Source organism: Euleptes europaea, chromosome 11 (assembly GCF_029931775.1).
Source record: "Euleptes europaea isolate rEulEur1 chromosome 11, rEulEur1.hap1, whole genome shotgun sequence".
NCBI lineage: Eukaryota > Metazoa > Chordata > Lepidosauria > Squamata > Sphaerodactylidae > Euleptes > Euleptes europaea.
Window position 1 is genome coordinate 67,153,906 of NC_079322.1, and position 22,188 is coordinate 67,176,093.

General features: G+C 46.1%; 1 protein-coding gene across 3 annotated transcripts in view; it reads left to right on the top strand.

Moving 5' to 3' along the window:
- The first annotated feature begins 8,348 nt into the window (after window positions 1–8,348).
- The window catches only part of DIP2C (disco interacting protein 2 homolog C), a 338,078-nt gene continuing 324,238 nt past the window's right edge, over window positions 8,349–22,188 (top strand). For 2 of the 3 annotated variants that reach the window (XM_056857272.1, XM_056857273.1), the window contains exon 1: window positions 8,349–8,433. In XM_056857272.1, the coding sequence (XP_056713250.1) occupies window positions 8,349–8,433 (85 nt within the window). The remainder of the gene's footprint in view (window positions 8,434–22,188) is intronic. The other variant, XM_056857274.1, reaches the window with a different exon arrangement.

Sequence of the window (22,188 nt, forward strand, 5' to 3'; positions counted from 1 at the left end):
GGAGAGGCACATAAATGACGAAATAAATAAATTAAAAATATCTGTAAACAATTGCAGATATGTAGGGCTGTGTGTTTGAGTTTTGGGGCGGTGGTAGATAAGAGTTTCTGCTCTTCTCAGCCTTACACAGTTAGGCTTTGATCAGTCCTCTAGCACTGGGATTGTACCGTAAGAGAACATACAGACCCCACATAAATGAATAAATAATAAAAGACGCAGGCACGGGGAGCATTGTTGCTCATCAATAACGATATTGCAAACAGGTATCCATTAGCTGCCCATTACATTAATGCAACTACACTCTAGTACACAGCAATCATGATGGTAATGGATGCACTGAAGTAAGCAGTAAATTTCCCCAGTTACCAAATGTAGGACTTGGATGTGGACAGAATCGAGCAGGTGCAGAGTGACGAGGATGATCGGGGGCCTGGAGACCAAGCCCTGTGAGGAAAGGCCGAGGGAGTTGGGAATGTTTAGTCTGGAGAAGAGGAGGTTGAGGGGGGACAGGATTGTTCTTTTTAACTATTTGAAGGGCTGCTACTTAGAGGAGGGCAGGGAGATGTTCCTGTTGGCAGCAGAGGATAGGACTCGCAATAATGAGTTTAATTGCAGGACGAAAGGTACCGGAGGGATATTGGGGAAAAATTTTTACGGTAAGAGTTGTTCGACAGTGGAATCAGCTCCCTAGGGAGGTGGTGAGGCTCCCCCTCACTGGCAGTCTTGAAGCAGAGGCTGGACAAGCACTTGTCAGGGATGCTCTAGGCTGATCCTGCATTAAGCAGGGGGTTGGACTAAATGGCCTGCATGGCCCCTTCCAACTCTATGATTCTATAGAAATGTACATAGGTGGTGCTAAAGGGAGCATGGAATGGATACTGCCCTCCCTGAAAAAAATCTTGCTCCTTCTGGTAGGGTATGAAAGCTAATACCCTACCAGAAAATATTTTTGTTAGTCTTTAAGGTGCTACTGGACTCTTGCCCTTTTCTATTGCTCCTTCTTTGTCCTTCTGTTAATGACTAACCATTTCGGCACATAAGACTGCTCCTCTTCCTCCTTGTCCTGAGTGCCCAAATCCTTTTTTTCCCCATTGTGGCCATGCCGCTGTGTGACAGAACAGCCGTCCTTGAGAGAAGATACCCTCCCTGGTCACAGAGATCGATTTGCCCTGAAGAAGCCGCAGTGATTACCAGGCACAATTCTAAATGCTCTTTTTGACTTTAAAGGTGCTGAAGAGCATAAACGGTGTTTAAGAGGGTGGAGCTTTGCCTCAGTGACTGAGAACTTTCTTTGCATGGAGAAGGTTCAGAACCTGACATCCCAAGCTGAAGAAGAGTTGGTTTTTATATGCCGACTTTCTCTACCACGTAAGGAAGAATCAAACCGGCTTACAATCCCCTTCCCTTCCCCTCCCCACAAGAGACACCCTGTGAGGTAGGTGGGGCTGAGAGAGCTCTAAGAGAGCTGTGACTAGCCCAAGGTCACCCAGCTGCCTTCATGTGGAGGAGTGGGGAAAGCAACCTGGTTCACCAGATTAGTGTCCGCTGCTCATGGGGAGGAGTGGGGAATCGAACCTGGTTCTCCAGATCAGTGTCCACCGCTCAGGGTCTCAGGTAGTGGGTGCTGAGAAAGGCCTTTGTCTGCCTGAGCTGCTGCCAATCAGAGCAGTCAGTAGTGAGCTAGACAGGTCAATAGTCTGGCTGTACATTACTGCAGCTGTCCCTCGTTCGATAGAGCCGTTGATGCCTGGGAGGGTCATGGAGGTCTCCTTCCGTATGTTCTGTACACCCTGAACTCTTCCTTAGGGTTGCCAACTCTGTGTTTGGAAATTCCTGGAGATTTGGGGGTGGAGGATGAGGTTTGGTGAGGGACCTCAGTGGGGTATAATGTCATAGAGTCCACCCTCCAAAGCATCTGTTTTCTCCAAAGGAGCTGATTTCTGCCATCTGGATATTGGTTGTAATTCCGGGCCCCATCTGGAGATTGGAAAGCCTAGTTTGGGTGTTTTCTCAATCCGGTTAGAAGAAGAGTTGGTTTTTATATGCCGACTTTCTCTACCACTTAAGGAAGAATCGAACCGGCTTACAATCCCCTTCCCTTCCCCACAACAGACACCTGTGAAGTAGGAGAGGCTGAGAGAGTGTGACTAGCCCAAGGTCACCCACCTGGCTTCATGTGTAGGAGTGAGGAAACAAACCCGGTTCACCAGATTAGTCTCCGCTGCTCATGTGGAAAAGTGGGGAATCAAACCTGGTTCTCCAGATCAGAATCCACCACTCCAAACCACTGCTTTTAACCACTACACCACGCTGGCTCTATGGTTACTAGGGTGGAGGGCTTCTTGGGTGCCCGTACCTTTTGGGGGAACTCCCGGCCCAGGGAGGCTCACCCTCCTGACTTTTGGAAGGCTAAGTCAATGGATTGACTCTATAAAGGAAGCCATGGCCCTCAATTTGCAAGACAGCATGTTTTTAAGCAGCCCAGTAAGAAAATCAAAAATAGCACCCCTTATGGTAGTGGGGGGGGGGAGATTGACAGTTAGGGATTCCAGCCTCCAGGAAGGATCCGGGGATCAGTTCATCTCCTGACCACTGAGATCCTTTCCCCTGGAGAAAATGGATGCATTGGGGGGTGGGCTCTATGGCATTGTACCCCACTAAGGTCCCTGCCCTCTCTGGGCTCCATCCCCAAATCTTCAGGAGATTCCCTCCCTGGATTTGGCACCCCTACTCCCCCCACACACCTGGCAACTCTATTGGCATGAAACTCCAAAATCTCAGATGGAAGATGGGCAGGGTTGCCAACCTCCAGGTATTAGCTGGAGATCTTCTGCTATTATAACTGATCTCCAGCCGCCAGAGATCAGTTCACCTGGAGAAAATGGCTGCTTTGGCAATTAGACTCTATGGCGTTGAAGTCCCTTCCCTTCCTAAACTCTGCCCTCCTCAGGCTCCAACCCAAAAACCTCCCGCAGGTTGTAAAGAGGGACCTGGCGCCCTAACTCTATGGCATTGCAGTCCCTCCCCAAACCCCGCCCTCCTCAGGCTCCGCCCCAAAAATATCCAGGTATTTCCCAACCCGGAGCTGGCAACCCTAAAGATGGGTCACTTTACTCTGTATAATGGTGGTAGAGGCAGCTCTGTATGACTGAATTGTTGCACTGATTCAGCTTTTGCCTGTTTCCATGAAAATGGTACATTATTTTACACGTGGTGTGAAGTCTCTAAGGGCACTTTCACACATGCAGCTGGATTTTACTGTGGCCATTTATGCACGGGAGGTTTTGCCTTGGATTTACCATTCTCTAGGTGCACATTTTTTCCCATCTGAGTTCTCAAAACTAAAAAAATAAGCCCCCATGCAGAGATCTGACAATTTGGATGAGGAAACTGTGCCTCTAGAGTGGCAAATCCAAGGCAAAAAAAACCCAGGCATAAATGGCCTGTGCGAAATGGCAAAACCCACTTGCAAACCATCGTTAAAGTGCATTGAAAGTGGCAGGAAAGTGCCTTATTAGTCAGCATGGTGTGAAAACGCCCTTGAACGTAAGCTGCTTTGGAGGCGAAAAGCAGCGGTCTACAAATCTGGGGAAAGCCACCTCTCCGTTTCCCCCTCTTGGCGTTTACCGGCTCTCCCTTGTAGGGGTTCGTGGGGGAAATAGAGACCTGAACCGTTATTTCAAGAAAACAGTTTATTCTGGCAGCTGCGACCCAGAGGCCCTAATGGGCAGAAATCTCTGAGTCCCGATCATACTGAGGAAGGGATATATACCCAAATTCAAGATATGACAGCCATTAACATTCAGGGCATATCTGATTGTAATACAGGCCGAGAGGCGGCAGTATAGTAACAGTTTCACCCAGTTCTTGTTACGGTTCACTGTAACCCTCCGTGATTCTTGCCCCAATTACTAGCACACAGACACACAGAGATACCCTGCCCAGCAACAAGCTACTCCCTTGCTGTCCTAATACATGTCAATACATTTACAGAAAGGAAAAGAGATTATTACAAATTGCAAAATCAGTGGATCTTCCATAGTCATGGGAAGTCTACCTTGCTGTCTCACCCTCGACGAGCGGCTCTGGCCTGCAAGGCCCCAGCTACCGAGGACGTTTTGGCAAACCTGGACTCAAATTTAAGAGTGAATATGTGTGGAATTCTACGTCTTCCACAATTCCAGTAGCAGAAGTGGTCTAGGTACAGAAAATGTGCAAAAGATTTAGTGCTCAAAAAGCGAGTTACAAAAGGGGCACAAAATGCTACAGGAGACCTGCTTTTCCTACATTTTGGCATTTTGTCCAGCCAACACCCATATCTCAGTGCAGTTCCAAATTGCTCTCGAAAAGCCCTGATGTGCTTTCGCTCTTGCCTTGATGTAATCCCCCAATGTACGCCTCTCGGCATGCAAAGGATTGAGCTGCTGGTTGCTGCCATGGGCTCAGGTGCAAATGAGGGCAAGACTCAGGTCCTCTCAGCCAGGGAGACTGGACGTTCTGGCAACAACGGGGTGGTGAGACAGCTGGCCGGCCGGCTGGAAGCACAATCGTGGCTTTCCTGCATGGTGATTTGCTTGGACATAAAAAAAAAATGCATCTGTATATGATGGGCAACCATTGTTGTGTTATACCACCTTCTTTTTTATATATATATAAAAAAAATTATTATTTTCTCATTTCAAACATCATAAATAATTTTTCATTGATAAATTAACAATACAAAGTAAAGTCTAATAAAGATCCTAGTTCAAAAAATAAAAAGAAAGTTGACTTCCCCTACACTCTCTTCTGTCCAAAATTAAATTGTACATACTTTTGCTAACAATATATCCCCCCTCTAATTGGTTACTTTATAGGTATCTTATTTTATCTAGTTAATATTCATATAAGTATCCCAATATAATCATTACGCAAAGTAAATATGAGAGTAACACTGTCCTTCAGTGTTACTCCTCTGAAGATGCCTGCCACAGCTGCTAGCGAAATGTCAGGAAAGAAAATACCAAGACCACAGTCACACAGCCCGCGTAACCTACAAGAACCAATAAATATGAGGGATTAAATCAAAGAGTATCCTTTAAAACACTGGTTCCCAACCGTGGGTCTGTGGACCCCCAGGGGTCCGCGAGAACTAAATTAAGGTCCGCGAAACAAAGTTATAAACCCATAATAAATTAATATTTTCAATTAAAAGTTCTCTATTATAAAAATATATATTCAAATATTGCCCTGACCTGGATAGGCCAGGCTAGCCTGAACTCGTCAGATCTCAGAAGCTAAGCATGGTCAGCCCTGGTTAGTATTTGGATGGGAGACCACCAAGGAATACCAGGGTTGCTGTGCAGAGGAAGGCACTGGCAAACCACCTCTGTTAGTCTCTTGCCATGAAAACCCCAAAGGGGGTCGCCATAAGTCGGCTGCGACTTGACGGCACTTTACACACACATTCAAATATTATTCTAAGTTTAATGTTGAACTAACAGTTATGATTAAAGTTTATTTTCAAATTCTCTGAATTTTTATTTTGAACCTTGGGGTCCCTGCACCGAACAAAAAAGTCCTAGTGGTCCCTGGTCAAAAAAAGGTTGGGGACCACTGCTTTAAAATGACCCGTCGAGAAGTAGTTTTCACAGTAAATTCTCCACACCTCCCACTCCCCCCCCCAAAAAAAATTTGTACATTTTTGGTCTGATTAATATAGGCAGTGAGTTTAGCTGTTGTGGTAGGCAGCCTCTCCACAGTGTCCCACAAATCCTCCCTTTTCAGATATTGCTCCAGCCTCACAGACCAAACATGGTAATTCCCAGAGGTGAGCTTATACACAGGGATAATTGATTGTGCCATAACTCACACAGCCTTCACTTTTCCTCAGTAGCTTCTGAAAAATCCTGGACTCTGCTTATCTGCCACCACACGTAACCTGCGCAGTGTAGCATAAACACTCCTTTAACGTGGAGCTGGGCCCATAACCCTGACGTGGAAGCCAAGCAGATTGGCAGCCTGTCCAGGATAACCCTCAGAAAGTCCTCGGCTACTTAGAAAAGCGTAGTTTATTTTACAGTGCAAAGATATAACACAGATACTTCTTTCACACTCTCCGCTCATAGCATTCACACAAGTCTTTATGTGTAGAAGGGGCTTTATTGTGTGGTGTTGTTGTTTGAGGACAGGATGTGAAGTGGTTATGGATCTGGTATTTATTTGAACAGTTTTCTGCTGGAATTCATGTTTTTAAGCAGCCCAGTAAGAAAATCAAAAATAGCACCCCTTATGGTAGTGGGGGGGGGGGGAAGAGATTGACAGTTAGGGATTCCAGCCTCCAGGAAGGACCCAGGGATCACTTCATCTCCTGACCACTGAGATCCTTTCCCCTGGAGAAAATGGATGCATTGGGGGGTGGCTTCTATGGCGTTGTACTCCACTAAGGTCCCTGCCCTCCCCAGGCTCCATCCCCAAATCTTCAGGAGATTCCCTCCCTGGATTTGGCACTCCTACTCCCCGCATAGAACTTTATGCATCCCGTATAGAACTTTAGTTTCACTCCATTATATACACCTGGCGGACGCAGCCACCAATCACAGCAGATGCTTCGACCTCCTTAAAGTCTCCAGACTATTCCCCTTAGTGAAACAATAGTACAAGGCTCAAACAATCAATTTGCAAAAACATATATTGGACAATTACAACAGTGAAAGTGCAGAAAGTGTTGAAACGAAAACTAATCAAATAAGCTAACAACAATAATCTTAAAAGTTGATAGGTTCAAGTCAATAAATATGTTCAAATCAATAAATATATTTCAATATGAAGTCATATAGACTCTATAAAAGTTCATAACTGATATATCTTTCGCTTGTGTAGAGGGAACGAAAGTTGAGAAGAGACGGAACGCCGTCCGGACGTCTTGCGTTTTCGCCGCCCCCGCGGGCGGCTTCTTCTCGACTTTCGTTCCCCCTACACAAGCGAAAGATAGACCAGTTATGAACTTTTATAGAGTCTATATGACTTCATATTGAAAATATATTTATTGCTCTGAACATATTTATTGACTTGAACCTATCAGCTTTTAAGATTGTTGTGGTTAGCTCATTCGATAAGCTTCCCTTTCAACGCTTTCTGCCCTTTCACTGTTGTGATTGTCCAATATATTTCACAGCGGGTCGCCGTGTTAGTCTGTTTGCAGGAGTCAAAAAGGGCAAGAGCCCAGCAGCACCTTAAAGACTAACAAAAATATTTTCTGGCAGGGTATATTTACTGGACAGGAGTCCAGTAGCACCTTTTCCGGCAGGGTATATTTACTGGACAGGAGCCCAGCAGCACCTTAAAGACTAACAAAAATATTTTCTGGCAGGGTATATTTACTGGACAGGAGTCCAGTAGCACCTTAAAGACTAACAAAAATATTTTCTGGCAGGGTATATTTACTGGACAGGAGTCCAGTAGCACCTTTTCTGGCAGGGTATATTTACTGGACAGGAGTCCAGTAGCACCTTAAAGACTAACAAAAATATTTTCTGGCAGGGTATATTTACTGGACAGCCTGTGGCTCACGAAAGCTCACACCCTACCAGAAAATATTTTTGTTAGTCTTTAAGGTGCTACTGGACTCCTGCCCAATATATGCGTTTGCAAATTGGTTGTCTGAGCCTCGCACTGTTGTTCCCTCAGCCAGACTTTGCTAGTGCTAGCGCTTATTCCTCTCAGCTATTCCCCTTCGTGGGCACCCCGCCGTCCCTCCCCCGCCAGCCGCCTAGGCGAGCGCGCGGACTTGCCCGGGGGTGGCGGCGGCGGCGGCGCGTGCTCCCGCGCTCCCCCTAGGGGCCGGCTGCGCCCAGGCGGGTGACGCGCGAGCGTGGCAGAGGCGGCGGCGGCGAAGCGCTCGCGCCAGCCCGGGCTGTTTGCAGCAGCAGCAGCAGCAGCAGCAGCTCCAGCTGCAGCAGCTCCAGCTGCAGCCCGGGGTGGAGCGAGGCGGCGAGGGCGGCGCGCTCCGTGCGCAAGGGAAGGAGCCGAGGAGGAGGAGGAGGAGAGGAGGAGGAGGAGAGGCGGTGGTGGCAGCCATGGCGAGGCTCCACTGAAGGCGGCGGCGAGCGCAATCTCTGCATTCCCTCCACCCCATCCCTTCCTCTGCGCTGCGGTGTGTGTGCGTGCGTGCCTGCGTTGCATTGCAACCGCACAGCCCTGAATTCTCCTCCCTGCCTCCCCTCTTTTTTCGGCGGAGGGGAGCCTTGCGTGCGCGCCGCAGACAAAGAGCCCCACGCCCGCCGGAGGAGAGGGCAGCGGCGGCGCTGCGGAGCGGAGCCCGGGCGGGCGGGCGAGGGAAGGGCGCGGACGTCGCCTGCGAGCGGGCTATGGCGGACCGCAGCCTCGACAGCCTCTCGCTGCCGCTGGAGGTGAGAGCCCGGCTGGCCGAGCTGGAGCTGGAGCTGTCGGAAGGTAAGGCGGGCTTGGGGAGGGGGGGATCCCCCCTTGACCCCCCACCCACCCACCCTGATCCAACCAACCCTGATCCAACCAACCCCACCCCAAGGAAATGAGACGATGCCGTGCAGGGATCCTTGGGAAGATCTCCGCTCCGGGGAGCCGGGTGGATAGAGAGCATCCGTCCCTTGGGGGAGGCGTGCGCTGCTCCCAGTACGGGGGGGGGAGGGGAGGAAGAGGGGGTGGGGTGGGCAAGGTTAGGAGTGTGTGTGAATTGGTGTTTTTTTTGGGTTTTTTTTTTTTTGCAATAATCTGAAACGAGGATCTCTGGAAGGTGGATCTCTCTCTCTCTCCCCCACCCCCACCCCCGCCCCTCTGCAGTGTGCAAACCCATCGCTTCCAGCTCGGCTCCATCATTTCATGTGGCATGTTGCAATTGTTTCCTGTGGGTGTCAGTGGCTCCTGGGCTATATGTGACAGAGCCTAAGAAATGGGGGGTTTCTTGGAGGCCCCCCCCGAGACCCCCCCTTCCCCCCTTTCCTCTCCTCGGTGAAGGACAATTCCATTGCTGCATATATTCGCCTATTGTTTAGTTGGTCAGGAAACTGGTTCTTGGTTTCAGTCTTTTTTTTTGGGGGGGGGGCTTTGCTCATTGATTCTTGATGGCGCCTGTTGTCTCCTTCCCCAGTGCCGTTGGGGGTGTCTGCGTGTAAATATATAGATTGGATCCTGATTGCGATGAATTTGATCTTCCCTTCCTTCCTGCCTTCCCTTCTCTGCTATTCTTTTGGCCCTGGTGCTAAGAGGAGATGGGGAAAGGGGCCGCTGGCACCAGAACCGCTGTTCCAGCTCTGCACGCTTTATTACGGAAGATGGAAAAATCTTTAGGGCTAGGCTTAGGAGGACTTGCATCCTGCCAAGAAAATACAGTTTTACTTGGGGGGGGGGGGGATGCAAAAGAACAAAACACACTCAAGCCTACCCTTTTCTCTTGGTGCAGTTACCGTTTGAAGGCACCCATTGGCATTCTGGCATCCTACAGAGACGGTGCATAAGATTCACTCTTGGATCAAGTTTCAGATATGAATAATCAGTTCTAGGTTAACGGTTTTCATGCTCGCTTCTGGAAAGGGGGTTGTGGGTTATGTGTGGTTTTAACGCTTGGTGTTTTGTTTGTGCATTTTGGTGAAGAGGGTGTAATTTTATGGGTTTGGTCCATTGTGGTGCTTGGAGAAGTTTTAACCCCGCAGAGGGCATTTATACAACATTTTGACCTTTTTTCTTATGTGAAAAACAAACTGACTAGAGCCGGTAACCTTGTAATGTAGGGACACCGATGCAATTTATTTATATATAATATATATACATATATATATTGAGCGAGAGAGAGAGACTCTCACTTGCTGCTTCTTTTCATGTACGTGTTCAGTGGCTGCTCATTTTAAATAATATTTGATGTTTCCATTTCCTGTCAATATTTCTCCGCCTCAATAGCCAGGACTGGGTCTCTTGTGTGGGTTCTTCAAGTGCTTATGAAAGGAATGCTGATAACTCTTGGCCAAGGTGTCTTGCGTTTCTGGAAAAGACTAGATGTCCCATTCCCTTTGGAAGGTTATTCGAATAACATTTGACAGACAAGGGGGGGGGGAGAGAGAGAGAAAAAAACAACCCTACGTGTCCCAAATCGGGGTTGGAGTGGTTCGATACAGGGAATTTTTCCTCTCCCTCCCTTCTCAGATTTTTTTTTTTTTGGGTAACGGTTTTGTGAGGGCTTCTAGCCAGAAAGTAAAATGCTCTCATGCCTGCTCCATCAGCAGGGAGGAGCTGCTGTTGACATTGTATTTTTCTTTTAATGCTTTCGAAGGGGGCGTTGGGATTGTCGTATCCATGCCTTTATAGACGGTGCCTTAGCCAGGACCACAGTATTCTTAGCTGCACTAAGGGTTAAAGAAATATTGACTTATTCTGGCTTTCTGCACATCGATTTGCTCTTTTCTAAGCTAACAGGGAGAGGCAGGGAAAATTGCTACAGTATGCTGAATGTACCACTGTATACATGGAAGAGTTTGTGTGTGTGTGTGCGCGCGCACACACACACAAAGGTCCATGATGAATATAAATGCCAACATTACAAGTCCAAAATTTCAGCACACTTATAACTTACCTGACTTGTAGATGTAGTATGAAATCTTTCCAAAATAATAAAATTACACGCTAAAAATCTGTGGCAACTCCCTCCCGCCCACAATAGCTAATGCATTGAGCTCTGTCCAGTATGTGCTGAGGAAGTGGGATGTGGTTAGCAATTTAGACACACCAATGGATCCAATTAATCCCTGCTGTATTTATTTCGTAAAAAGTATTGCTGAAATTAATTTAGTTGGCTGATAATTTTTCTTCTCTTGTTATGTAAAATCGCTCAACTATTTGAGTGTTTTCGGAGGGGGGGGAATCACTTTTGTGCAACTTTTTCCCTGTGGAATGGCCAAGAAATTGGGTATTGTTTTTAAGAAAATATTTATCTTGCCGTTCTTGAAAATCATAGAAAAATTGTCACTCCTGAAAATAACGGTGTAATCCAAACCGTGTTTACTCAGAAGTAAATGCCAATCAGTTCCGTTTCAGTTCTGAAACTATCTTCAGTGACAGTATCTTGTGCACACGCTCTCAGAAGTAAGTCCCATTGAACTCCGTGCTTTTTACTTCTGTGTAAACATGCATAGGATCAGTCTGCAATGCTGCAATCCCATACATCGTTATTGGAGTAAAAACCCACTGAACAAAGTGGAACCTGCGTGCAAGTATGCATTGTTGGGGCTTTTAGTATCTTCATTTTTTAAATTTTTTTTTTAAGTTTTATAACATAAAAAATAACAATTGTTATAACAATAACAAAAAATAATAATAAACAAAAATAACAATAAACAACCAGGAGTATCTGTATATATTCACTAATACAATTTAAAAGTATCATTATTAAATCTACTAAGATACCCCCTTTCCCACCCCCCACCACCTTATGGTTTAAGTTTAAAACTGTCAAGTGACTTCTTCGGAAGTCAGGTGAAGGGTCACATAAGGTAGTATCTTCATTTTCAGCATAATCAGATTTAATAGAAATTTCAGGTACCTTTCAGCGTGGTGTAGTGGTAAAGAGCGGTGGTTTGGAGTGGTGGACTCTGATCTGGAGAACTGGGTTTGATTCCCCACTCCTCCACATGAGCGGTGGAGGCAAATCTGGTGAACCGGGTTGGTTTCCCCACTCCTACACATTAAGCCTGCTGGGTGACCTTAGGCTAGTCATAGCTGTCTTAGAGCTCTCTCAGCCCCACCCACTTCCCAGGGTGTCTGTTGTGGGGAGGGGATTGTAAGCCAGTTCGAGTCTCCCTTAAGTGGCAGAGAAAGTGGGCATATAAAAACCAACTCTTCTTCTACCTTTGAAACATCTAGTTAAGTTACCCGGTGAATACACATTGCAGTGCAATTTGACTTTTAATGTATCTCAAAGTTGACTCGTTTTTGTATGTCACACTTGGAAAGCCTATTAAGAAAATTTCCAAGATTGCAAATGCTCTCTGGCCGTTATAGGAGAATTTAAATTGGTTTCATATTTTGTTAATGTATGCATATGCTCTGATATGCCAGAGTGTCTGCATAAAGGTCTCGCTTCAAGAAGACAGAGCTTCCAAATTGATTCATATGATACCATGTGTGGGAACAGATGCGATGTTTATATAGGGTATTTGGCATTCCAGTTGAAGCACCTGATCAATTAAAAGTTGTTTCCGAGACACTCCAAAGCTGGCTACCATATTTTGCGGCTCGGTTGGTTCCAACCTTAGGGTATTTTCTTAATTATATTGGTTTGAGTTCATCTTTTTATGAGTCTATGTGGTAACTATTATCACCAGTTTGGAACAAAGTTCATGTATATGAAATTGCAGAAGCTCATGTTTACATTATAAGGATGATCACAAGCATATTTTCTCAAAAGTAAATCCCGTGGAGTTCTTTAAGACTCACTGGATTTTCTGGTGGCAGCAGTGGCCCAGAGTTTGTTACGCTTGCTTGAGTTGGTTCACTTAGCTGTGCCTTTTCCTGGAGAAGATCAATATAGTTGAGTAATTTATGCCTTGGAAGCTAAGTAGAGTCTACCCTGGTTAGTAGTAGATGGGAGACCACCAAGGAAGATCCAGGGTTGCTATGCAGAAGCACGCAACCCTGCAGAAATTTGCAGAAGCAAATTCCACTGGAATTTGTCTCTTGCCTTGAAAACCCTGTGGCGTTGCCTTACTTCGGTGGCCACCAAGTATCATGTCTTAAGACCAGCATGGTGTAGTGGTTAAGAGTGGTGATTTGGAGCGGTGGAATCAGATCTGGAGAACTGGGTTTGATTCCCCACTCCTCCACATGAGCGGAGGAGGCTAATCTGGTGAACTGGATTTGTTTCCCCACTCCTACACATGAAGCCAGCTGTGTGACCTTGGGCTAGTCACATTCTCTCAGCCTCACCTACCTCACAGGGTGTCTGTTGTGGGGAGAGGAAAGGAAGGTGATTGTAAGCCTGTTTGATTGTTCCGTAAGTGGTGGAGAAAGTCGGCATATAAAAACCAGCTCTTTTTCTTAATTACATCCAGACTGGACAACTGAAACAGACACTTTTGGGGGCTGCATTTAAAGAGTAACTAAAAACTACAACATGCTTCCAGAACCCAGGGACTGGCTGCAGGAGGGGCCGTGGCTCAGTGGTAGAGCATCTGCTTGGCATGCTGAAGGTCCCAGGTTCAATCCCCGACATCTCCAGTTAAAGGGACTAGGCAAGCAGGTGTTGTGAAAGACCTGAACCTGAGACCCTGGAGAGTCGCTGCCGGTCTGAGTAGACAATACTGACTTCGATGGACCAAGGGTCTGATTCAGTATAAGGCAGTTTCATGTGTTCATAATGCCAATTTTATGCAGTTGCTCTTGATGCCGGTTAATTTCTCGGCCCAGTTAAAACCAGCAATCTAAACCGTAAAGCCATCAACAGCCTGGGCCCAACATACCTAAAGGTCTTCTGCTCCCAACTGAACCGACTCACACATTGTGATTTCCCTTGGAGGCATTTCTTCCACTGTCAGAATGACTAATAGGATAGGGCTTTCTAAGTAGACTCTGGAACTCCCTCTGGAAGGATTTTCTTGCTCTTTCCATTCTGGCATTTTGGTGGTGCTTTTTAATGGCTAGATCAACACAGTTTGTTGCTACAGTTTTGTTTTTTTTAAATTTCTTTGACCTTCAGTTCTTCCACGTGGGTTTACCCTTTATTTGGTTTTTGGTTTCATTTTTAGCAGGTAGTGTTGGTTTTAATTGATGGTTAGTCATCTTGGAGGTTTTATAAAATGGGAAGGGAATACTTTTTTAAAATACAGATGCGCTTTCATGAATGAAGGACTCTAGTATTGTGTGTGTGTGTGTGGGGGGGTATCTGATAATTTCTTGCACTATTTGATCTTACTTTATGCAGCTCTGCATCCTATCAGTAGAAACAGCAAGGGCTGAATCTACAGCCAGCGAAGGCAAAATATTTGAACTCTTTGGAATTCCCTAGAACCCAGTCAGGTACAAACTTATTCAGGATTGGGTTTAACTGGACTATATGTTGCCTACACAAGAAGGAAAACCAGCTCTACCACTTTACATACATGGCCTATTATGATTGCACAATGTGTAAGGTTGACTGAACATGCAAATAGCGTATTGTATGGTGTATTTTGGGGATTGTGTATTTTTAGGACTGAATGAGGTTTGACTAGGGAATGGTGTTCAGAATTGCTTGTTGAGTGCTAGAGTGTTCAGCCAGAGCTGGAGTGAACTTTTACTGAGATCTTGGGGGTGGAAAGTGCCATTGAGTCTTGGCTGACCTATGGTGACCCTGTAGGGTTTTTAAGGCAAGAGATGTTCGGAGGTGGTTTGCCATGGCCTGCCTCCGTGTGGGCTGAGAGAGTTCTGAGGGGACTGTGACCGGCCCAAGGTCACCCAGCATGCCTCATGTGGAGGGATGGGGAATCGAACCCGGTTCTCCAGATTAGAGTCTGTCACTCTTAACCACGATACCACTCTCTCTCTCATCTTGCAGCTCCCTTTTGCCTCATTGGGCCTTCTGCAGACGGCACTCTTGTGTTAAACCAATGAGCCTAAATAATTGCAGTTCCCTGGGTAAAGTCACGTTGTGCTACAAACATACTAGACGTGGCAGATCTAATGAAGCATTCCTTCAGGGGCAGATTGGGTGGAAATAAAATAAAATAGTAACCTTACTTTGAAAAATTACCAGATGAGGATGAAACAAAACTTTGTACAGTGCTTTATGTCAGTAAGATTAACAATCTGTTGTTAAGACCAACTGCCCAAATGGTATGGAGGGGCAAGATTATACTCGACATAAGAAAAGCCATGCTGGATCAGGCCAAGGTCCAGCAGTCTGTTCAAACAGTGGCCAACTAGGTGCCTCTAGGCAGCCCACAAGCAAGACAACTGCAGTAGCATCCTGCCTGTGTTCCACAGCACCTAATATAATAGGCACGCTGCTCTGATACTGTAGAGAATAGTTACGCATCATGACTAGTATTCATTTTGAGTAGTAGCCATGGCTAGCCCTACTCTCCACGAACATGTCCACTCCCCTCTTAAAGCCATCCAGGTTGGTAGTTGTTAATACTCAGTGGGTCTTGGCATGGATGGGGGGGACTGACCAGAGGTTTTCCGAAGGAAGAGCAGGATAGATGTGTGGTAAATAATACATACGTTCTCCTGCTTTATGGTAGTAGGCCCAGGCTTTCCACTTATGAGTTGAGAGAGAGAGAAAGAGACACCAAATGGCAGAGTTTTAAAGCCAGTTGATAATGCTTTTCGAAAAATGCCCTAGGGATGGAATTTGAGCTAGATGTTTTCTGATTCTGTTACTTTCCTTAATGTACCCTGGAAACCAAAGTGTATCATGGCAAGGGCTGCCATAGCTTAGTAGGCATCTCATCCCTGTCCCCAGTGTGTAAGCTAACCTAATCTCTCAGTGAAAATGAGCTGTGCGCTCTGAATGACACCCCCTCTCAAGGTAAGCGCCGAGGCTTAATTTTATGACACTGCTGTAAACTTCACTGGAGGTGTTTCTGAGTCTATTTTGAGAAGAGGAAAGATGTGCGAAGGCATCACTTAAAGCGGCAGCAGGGTGATCTTCTAGGAAAAGTGAGATCGTGCAGTTACGTTACATGGAACTAAAGTCCCATTGATTTCAATAAGGCTTATTCCTGTGTGTGATTATGTATAAAGGGCAGAAGTGAGCAATCTGCCCAGCCGTCATAAAAATAACCTAGAGTCTGGATAATTTGCATATTACGCTTCCACAAAAAAGTTTACTTTGCTTAACATTTGCAAATAAGTGATAGGTGTCTTTAGAGTGACACTGGTACGTTAACTTACTAAAGGGTAAAGGTCCCCTGTGCAAGCACCGGGTCATTCCTGGCCCATGGGGTGATGTCACATCCCGACATTTACTAGGCAGACTTTGTTTATGGGGTGGTTTGCCAGTGCCTTCCCCAGCCATCTTCCCTTTACCCCCAGCAAGCTGGGTACTCATTTTACCAACCTCGGAAGGATGGAAGGTTGAGTCGACCTTGAGCCGGCTACCTGAAACCAACTTCCGTTGGGAACTCAGGTCGTGAGCAGAGCTTGGACTGCAGTACTGCAGCTTACCACTCTGTGCCACGGGGCTCCTATCTAGTTAACTTACTAGATATTGTTTAAACAAAATGTCTAAAAGGAGAGCCAGCGTGGTGTAGTGGTTAAGAACGGTGGTTTGGAGCGGTGGAGTCTGATCTGGAGAACTGGGTTTGATTCCCCAGTCCTCCACATGAGCGTCGGACACTTATCTGGTGAACTGGGTTGGTTTTCCCACTCCTACACACTAAGCCAGCTGGGTGACCTTGGGAAAGTTACAGCTCTGTTAGAGCGCTCTCAGCCCAACCTACTGCACAGGGTGTCTGTTGTGGGGAGGGGAAGGGAAGGTGATTGTATGCCGGTTTGAGTCTCCCTTAAGTGGTAAAGAAAGTCTGCATATAAAAACTTAACTCTTCGTCTTCTTCTAAAACAAGGCTGATTCAAAGAGAACGATTGCTCTGTGAATATTCTGGCCACCCCAGATCTCAGATGTGCAACCAAACAGAGAGAAATGTTCCTAAGATTTACAACCGTGAGCGACTTAAAACAAAGTGAAAGATAAGAAAGAACCACCTTGGGATAAAGGGTACACAAAGCCCAATGGCTATGGTTTCCTCTCCTCTTTTACCATTTGCCAGTGAGGTTTGTACATCCTTGTAATTTCTTTAATGCTCCCTTAAGTCTGCATTGGTTTCCACCAATTAAACCGGGACTCTTGAGTTGCCCGGACTTTGTGGTCAGATGCTTTTGACTACTCACGCTAGCTGCTCTTTCAGTTTTTATGAGTGTCTTGTTTTCTAGCCTTGAGGGTGTATGTTACTGGATTTATCACTTGGCTTTCTGGGATATCTTGCAGACAATTATATGAATGCTTGATGTAATACTAATGGGGATTTTTATAAGTGTGTTTACATAGAGTATCAAAAGTGCAAGATCTCATTTTTCTTAAACCAGAAGTACAACCGAAAGACCTTTGTGAAACTCAGCCTGTTCCAGAAATGTGGTTATTTGGAAGTTAGTCATACTGAGTTCACTGGGGTTTACTCCCAAGCAAGTAGGCTCAGGATCATAGCTGAAAGTTTACATGTTCTTATATACCAGCCTAAGTTAGATGTGTAGGAGTTGTTATCTTCACTGTGCTGTTTTTTTTTTTAAAGGACCAAGGGCAAAAACGCATGGTTGCTTTAGCCTTTTTTATTCCCTGTTTCAGCCAGGATTCAGCCAGGATCGAACACTTGCGTTTCGCCTAACATGCGTTTATTAGAAAATAAACTTGCAGTTGCATTGGACAGTGTTTTCAGTATTTAAATTATCTTGCCAACCCTTAAGGAATCACACAGGTGTTACATTGAGGAGAAGCATCAGAGAAATATTCCAAGTATATGCGAAGTCCATATCCTCTGTGTTTAAAAACCAAAAACTGCAGTTGGGTTACATTGACTCTCATAAAAAACAAACCTCAGAGACCCAGAAAATAACTGCAACCATGGGTGGTGGCGGCGGGGGTGGGGTGGGGTGGGAGGAGGGGAAGAAATCACTTTGAGAGCAGTAGATAAACCTGCAGTTGTAAACATCTGTTGCCAGAGGCCTAGGAATTTAACAAAAGGTGCTGGGAAAATAAAGATATGGAAGAGAGGGTAAATACAGTCATGAAGGGAATTCCGCAGGACATATTGGTCTGTGAGCTTTCCAGTCTTCTCTTTCCTTTTTGCAGCAGTAGATGGATATTTTCATCCTTGAGACCAAGGAGAAGGGGAGGGGCCGTGGCTCAGTGGTAGAGCATCCGCTTGGCATGCAGAAGGTCCCAGGTTCACCCGGCATCTCTAGTTAAAGGGACTAGGCAAATAGGTGATGTGAAAGACCCCCTGCCTGAGACCCTGGAGAGCCGCTGCCGGTCTTAGCAGACAATACTGACTTTGATGCAGCTTCATGTGTTCATGTGAGAAATGTCAGTAATTCTGTATATTCTGTATATTCTGATACCAGCACCCTACTGACTTTTGTAATAGGGCCTCAGCACTGAAGGCACTACAGAGAAACATAGGGGGTTACCGCACCTGTATTCCCAGCGATGTATTAAGAGTTTGAAAATGTTATAAAAAATACTGTTCGCACTTTGTTTGGCCCCTTTAGCTGTGAAGACGTTTTCCAACCATTTATAAGCCGTGGTATCCAAAACCCTTTTAAAGCGATGTTTTTTTACAACATTTTCAAACTCTTAATACATCGCTGGGAATACAAAGTGTATGGGTAACCCCCATAGGCAGGATCCCAGCTCCATCTTTTCCAGCAGCACTGTTTTACATTCAGATCTTTTTAAATGTCTATTGTTGTTATTATGATGCCTCTCTGTCCAATATACTTCTGGTGCAACATGATCTAGCTGCGGCCAGCCCATGAACTCCCCCTTAAAATGTTCTCTGCTTCCTAAACTGCTTTCTGGGAAAGCGCATTCCCTGGGAAGGTTCCATTTAAATAAGTGGGACCTGCAACCCAGTACTTAGCTGGGAATGAATTCCCCCATTGCATTCAGTGAATTGAAATGTGACATCAGATAAACAAAAAAAATTGAACCATGTGTGCACCAGGGTTCCATAGTGGTGAGTACTGGCACACTGAGAGCCAGCAGTGGTTAAGAGCGGTGGTTTGGAGCGGTAGACTCTGATCTGGAGGATCGGGTTTGATTCCCCACTCCTCCACATGAACAGCAGAGGCTAATCTGGTGAACTGGATTTGTTTCCCCACTCCTGCACACAAAGCCAGCTGGTTGACCTTGGGCGAGTCACACTCTCTCAGCCCTGCCTACCTTACAGGGTAAGCCGGTTAGATTCTTCCTTAACTGGTAGAGAAAGTCAGCATATAAAACGCAACTCCTCCTCCTCCTCCCCTTCATCATCATCATCATCATCAACAACAACAACAACAACAATGGATGCGTACCAGCTAGAGTTGCCAGCTCTGGGTTGGAAAACCCCTGGAGATTTGTGGGTGAAGCCAGGGGAGTGCAGTTTTAGGGACAGGAGGGGTCTCAGCAGGGTATGATCTGCCTTGAACCACGAGGAAAGGCAGTGTATAAATGTTTTAATAAAATTAATAACATGGCACAGACTCCGCGCTCAGTATAGCAGCCATTTCCTCCAGGGGAACTAGTCTCAGACATCTGGAGATCAGTTGTAATTCCTGGAGGCCCCCCCGGCCTGGAGGTTGGCAACCCTTGCTTTAAGCAAGGTGACATATGCACACAGATAAATTCTTGTTGCACATCCAGCGTTGCATTTAAATTGGGCGTTTATTCCTAGCAAGTATCCCTATGATAGCAGTCTTTAGGACATAACTACGTGTTGATGGCCTGTTGATACGAAGCTGTTTCTGTCATGTTCTCTGGATTGCACTCAGAAGTATCTCCAGATACACAGCTACAGTGAGGGAAAAAGTATTTGATCCCCTGCTAAATTTGCCCGTTTGCCCTTTGACGAAGAAATGACCAGTCCAGTTTTTGAATTACATCCCTCATCCTCTCTGTAGAGATTAATTTGTTTTGTGTACATTGGCTCGTGGGTTTGGGCCTATGTTGCAGATTGGTTTTTGGCAATCCCCCCCCCTTCTCGCCCTTCCCTTTCCCCCTTCTCGTCTGTTTGTTATGTGTCAAAATACAGCACTTTTCCATAGGGAAGGAAGGTCTCCCTGCACCAGAATAACCGCTGTCAGCAAAAATAAGAGAGCGTTCACTAATATGCCTGGCAAACTTTCTTGTGCACATAAAAAAACAGGGCCAACTCCGCATGTCTGGATATGCTGACTAGTTGAAGTCAGAGGGCCTTTGGTTGACGCTGCTTGCCAACGGAAATCTGTACCAAAGGGATGTTTTAAGTGTCAGGAATGTAAACCAACTATCAAACTTGCCACATCTGTATGATCTTAGGGAGACGAGCTAACCTCTGTCTGGAGTTGTGATTCTGCATCATGGTCTGCCAGGATTTTCCGCTGGGTCTTTGCTGTCTCTCTTTGTGATACGCGAGAGGCAGGCTGCCGCGGGTAGTTTGCTCTCCTACTCTCCGCTCAGGGAGTGGCTGGCAGGTGCGATTCTCAGCAGTCATCTTTGTGCATGCCAGTCTGGAGTGGGAATGAGAGAGAGAACTTGCGCACCCGGCCTTTCCTCTGAACAGTAGACTTCTCAGCTGTCACTACTAGGCTAGGGCTTCTGAGACATTTTTTGTTGCGCTGTCCTGTGTGTTTTTTTTTTCCTTTTCAACTTGGGTGTTCAAACATGCATCATTTAAACACCCTGAGAAGTAATAAACAGATCTATAGGATTAAAGACGATCCTGCCAATGGGATGCAATCTAAGGGTTCCTGATCACCTCAGGACTACTTCCAGTGTTTCCACTCATGCACGGGAATCAGTTTTCATTTGGGAATGGCATTTTTAAGCAGAGATGTTGCAAAGTGTATGTGGTTAGTGCCGGATTTTATTTTATTTTTGCCGTCAAGTTGTTGCTGACTTAACGGCATCCCTGTAGGGCAGGGGTGGGGAACCTTTTTCCCGCCAAGGACAAACTTGACAAACTCAAGATGGCAAACAGTGACTTGGAGCTATAGTTGCAAACATTAGCCTATTGATAGCCAATCACAACATGACATAATCAGGGCTGACCCTGATTAGCTTCTGGGACCTGACGAGATCAGGATAGCTTGGACTGTCCAGGTAGGTGAGAGCCAGATCTTTATCAGGAAGCTTATTCATGTGCCAGCATAAAACAGGACCCGAGTCTATTTTGGTGGCCTTTAGAATTTGCATGCACATGCACTGATTTCATAAGGGACACCAGGTGTATGTGGTACTCACAGAACAAGTTCAGAAATTATACATGTCATACTCAGGCATCCCGGTACCTTACCAATACAAGTGACCCCAGGTGTTACTCAAAGGGCTGTAGCTAAGCAGCCTGGAATTCAGGGTCAGCCCCGCCCAGAGGCTGAGCGGTGAGGCCATCTCAGATGGTAGATTTTGGATGCCAAATTGCCAGTCTTGTAGTGATGACTGTAATTTCTGTGGCTGGGAAGAGAGCAGAGCCCTTTGTTTTTGTTTCTGCTAAAGGCAGCAACATGTTCTGGAGCGGCACTGCCACAATTCTCTGTCCAGATGTAGACTGATGTTTCTGGTTCAGAATATTTATGCTAGCTAAGATAGAAGAATGTGTGTGTAAAGTGCCTTCAAGTCGCAGCCGACTTATGGCGACCCCTTTTTGGGGTTTTCATGGCAAGAGACTAACAGAGGTGGTTTGCCAGTGCCTTCCTCTGCACAGCAACCCTGGACTTCCTTGGTGGTCTCCCATCCAAATACTAACCAGGGCTGACCCTGCTTAGCTTCTGAAGTCTGACAAGATCAGGCTAGCCTGGGCCATCCAAGTCAGGGCAGAAGAATACTAAAGTCCATTTTATATGGCAGTAGGGTAGCTGTTTGAAATTCAATATGTGTGGAGGTACCTTAGTGGTAATCTGTTTGTTTGAAACGGCCCCAAATGGTGGAGGTCTATTGCCAGTGCAAACCACCAAGAAGGTAAAGTTAACAGTAAAGTTAAAATGACCTGAAGGCACTGTAAAGGTACTGTCAAGTCACAGCTGACTTATGGCGACCCTGTTGGGTTTTCAAGGCAAGAGAGGTTTGGAGGTGGTTTGCCATTGCTTGCCTCCGTGTGGGATGAGTTTTGAGAGAACTGAGACCGGCCCAAGGTCACCCAACAGGCTTCATGTGGACGAGTGGGGAGTCGAACCAGGTGCCCTAGATTAGAGCCCACTATTTTTAACCATTTCATCGCACTGGCTCTCACGTTGTCTCCTAAGGTAAAGGTAGTCCCCTGTGCAAGCACCGGGTGACCCATGGGGTGACGTCACATCCCGACGTTTACTAGGCAGACTTTATTTACGGGGTGGTTTGCCAGTGCCTTCCCCAGTCATCTTCCCTTTACTTTTAGCAAGCTGGGTACTCATTTTACCGACCTCAGAAGGATGGCAGGCTGAGTCAACCTTGAGCCAGCTACCTGAAACTGACTTCCGACGGGATCGAACTCTGGT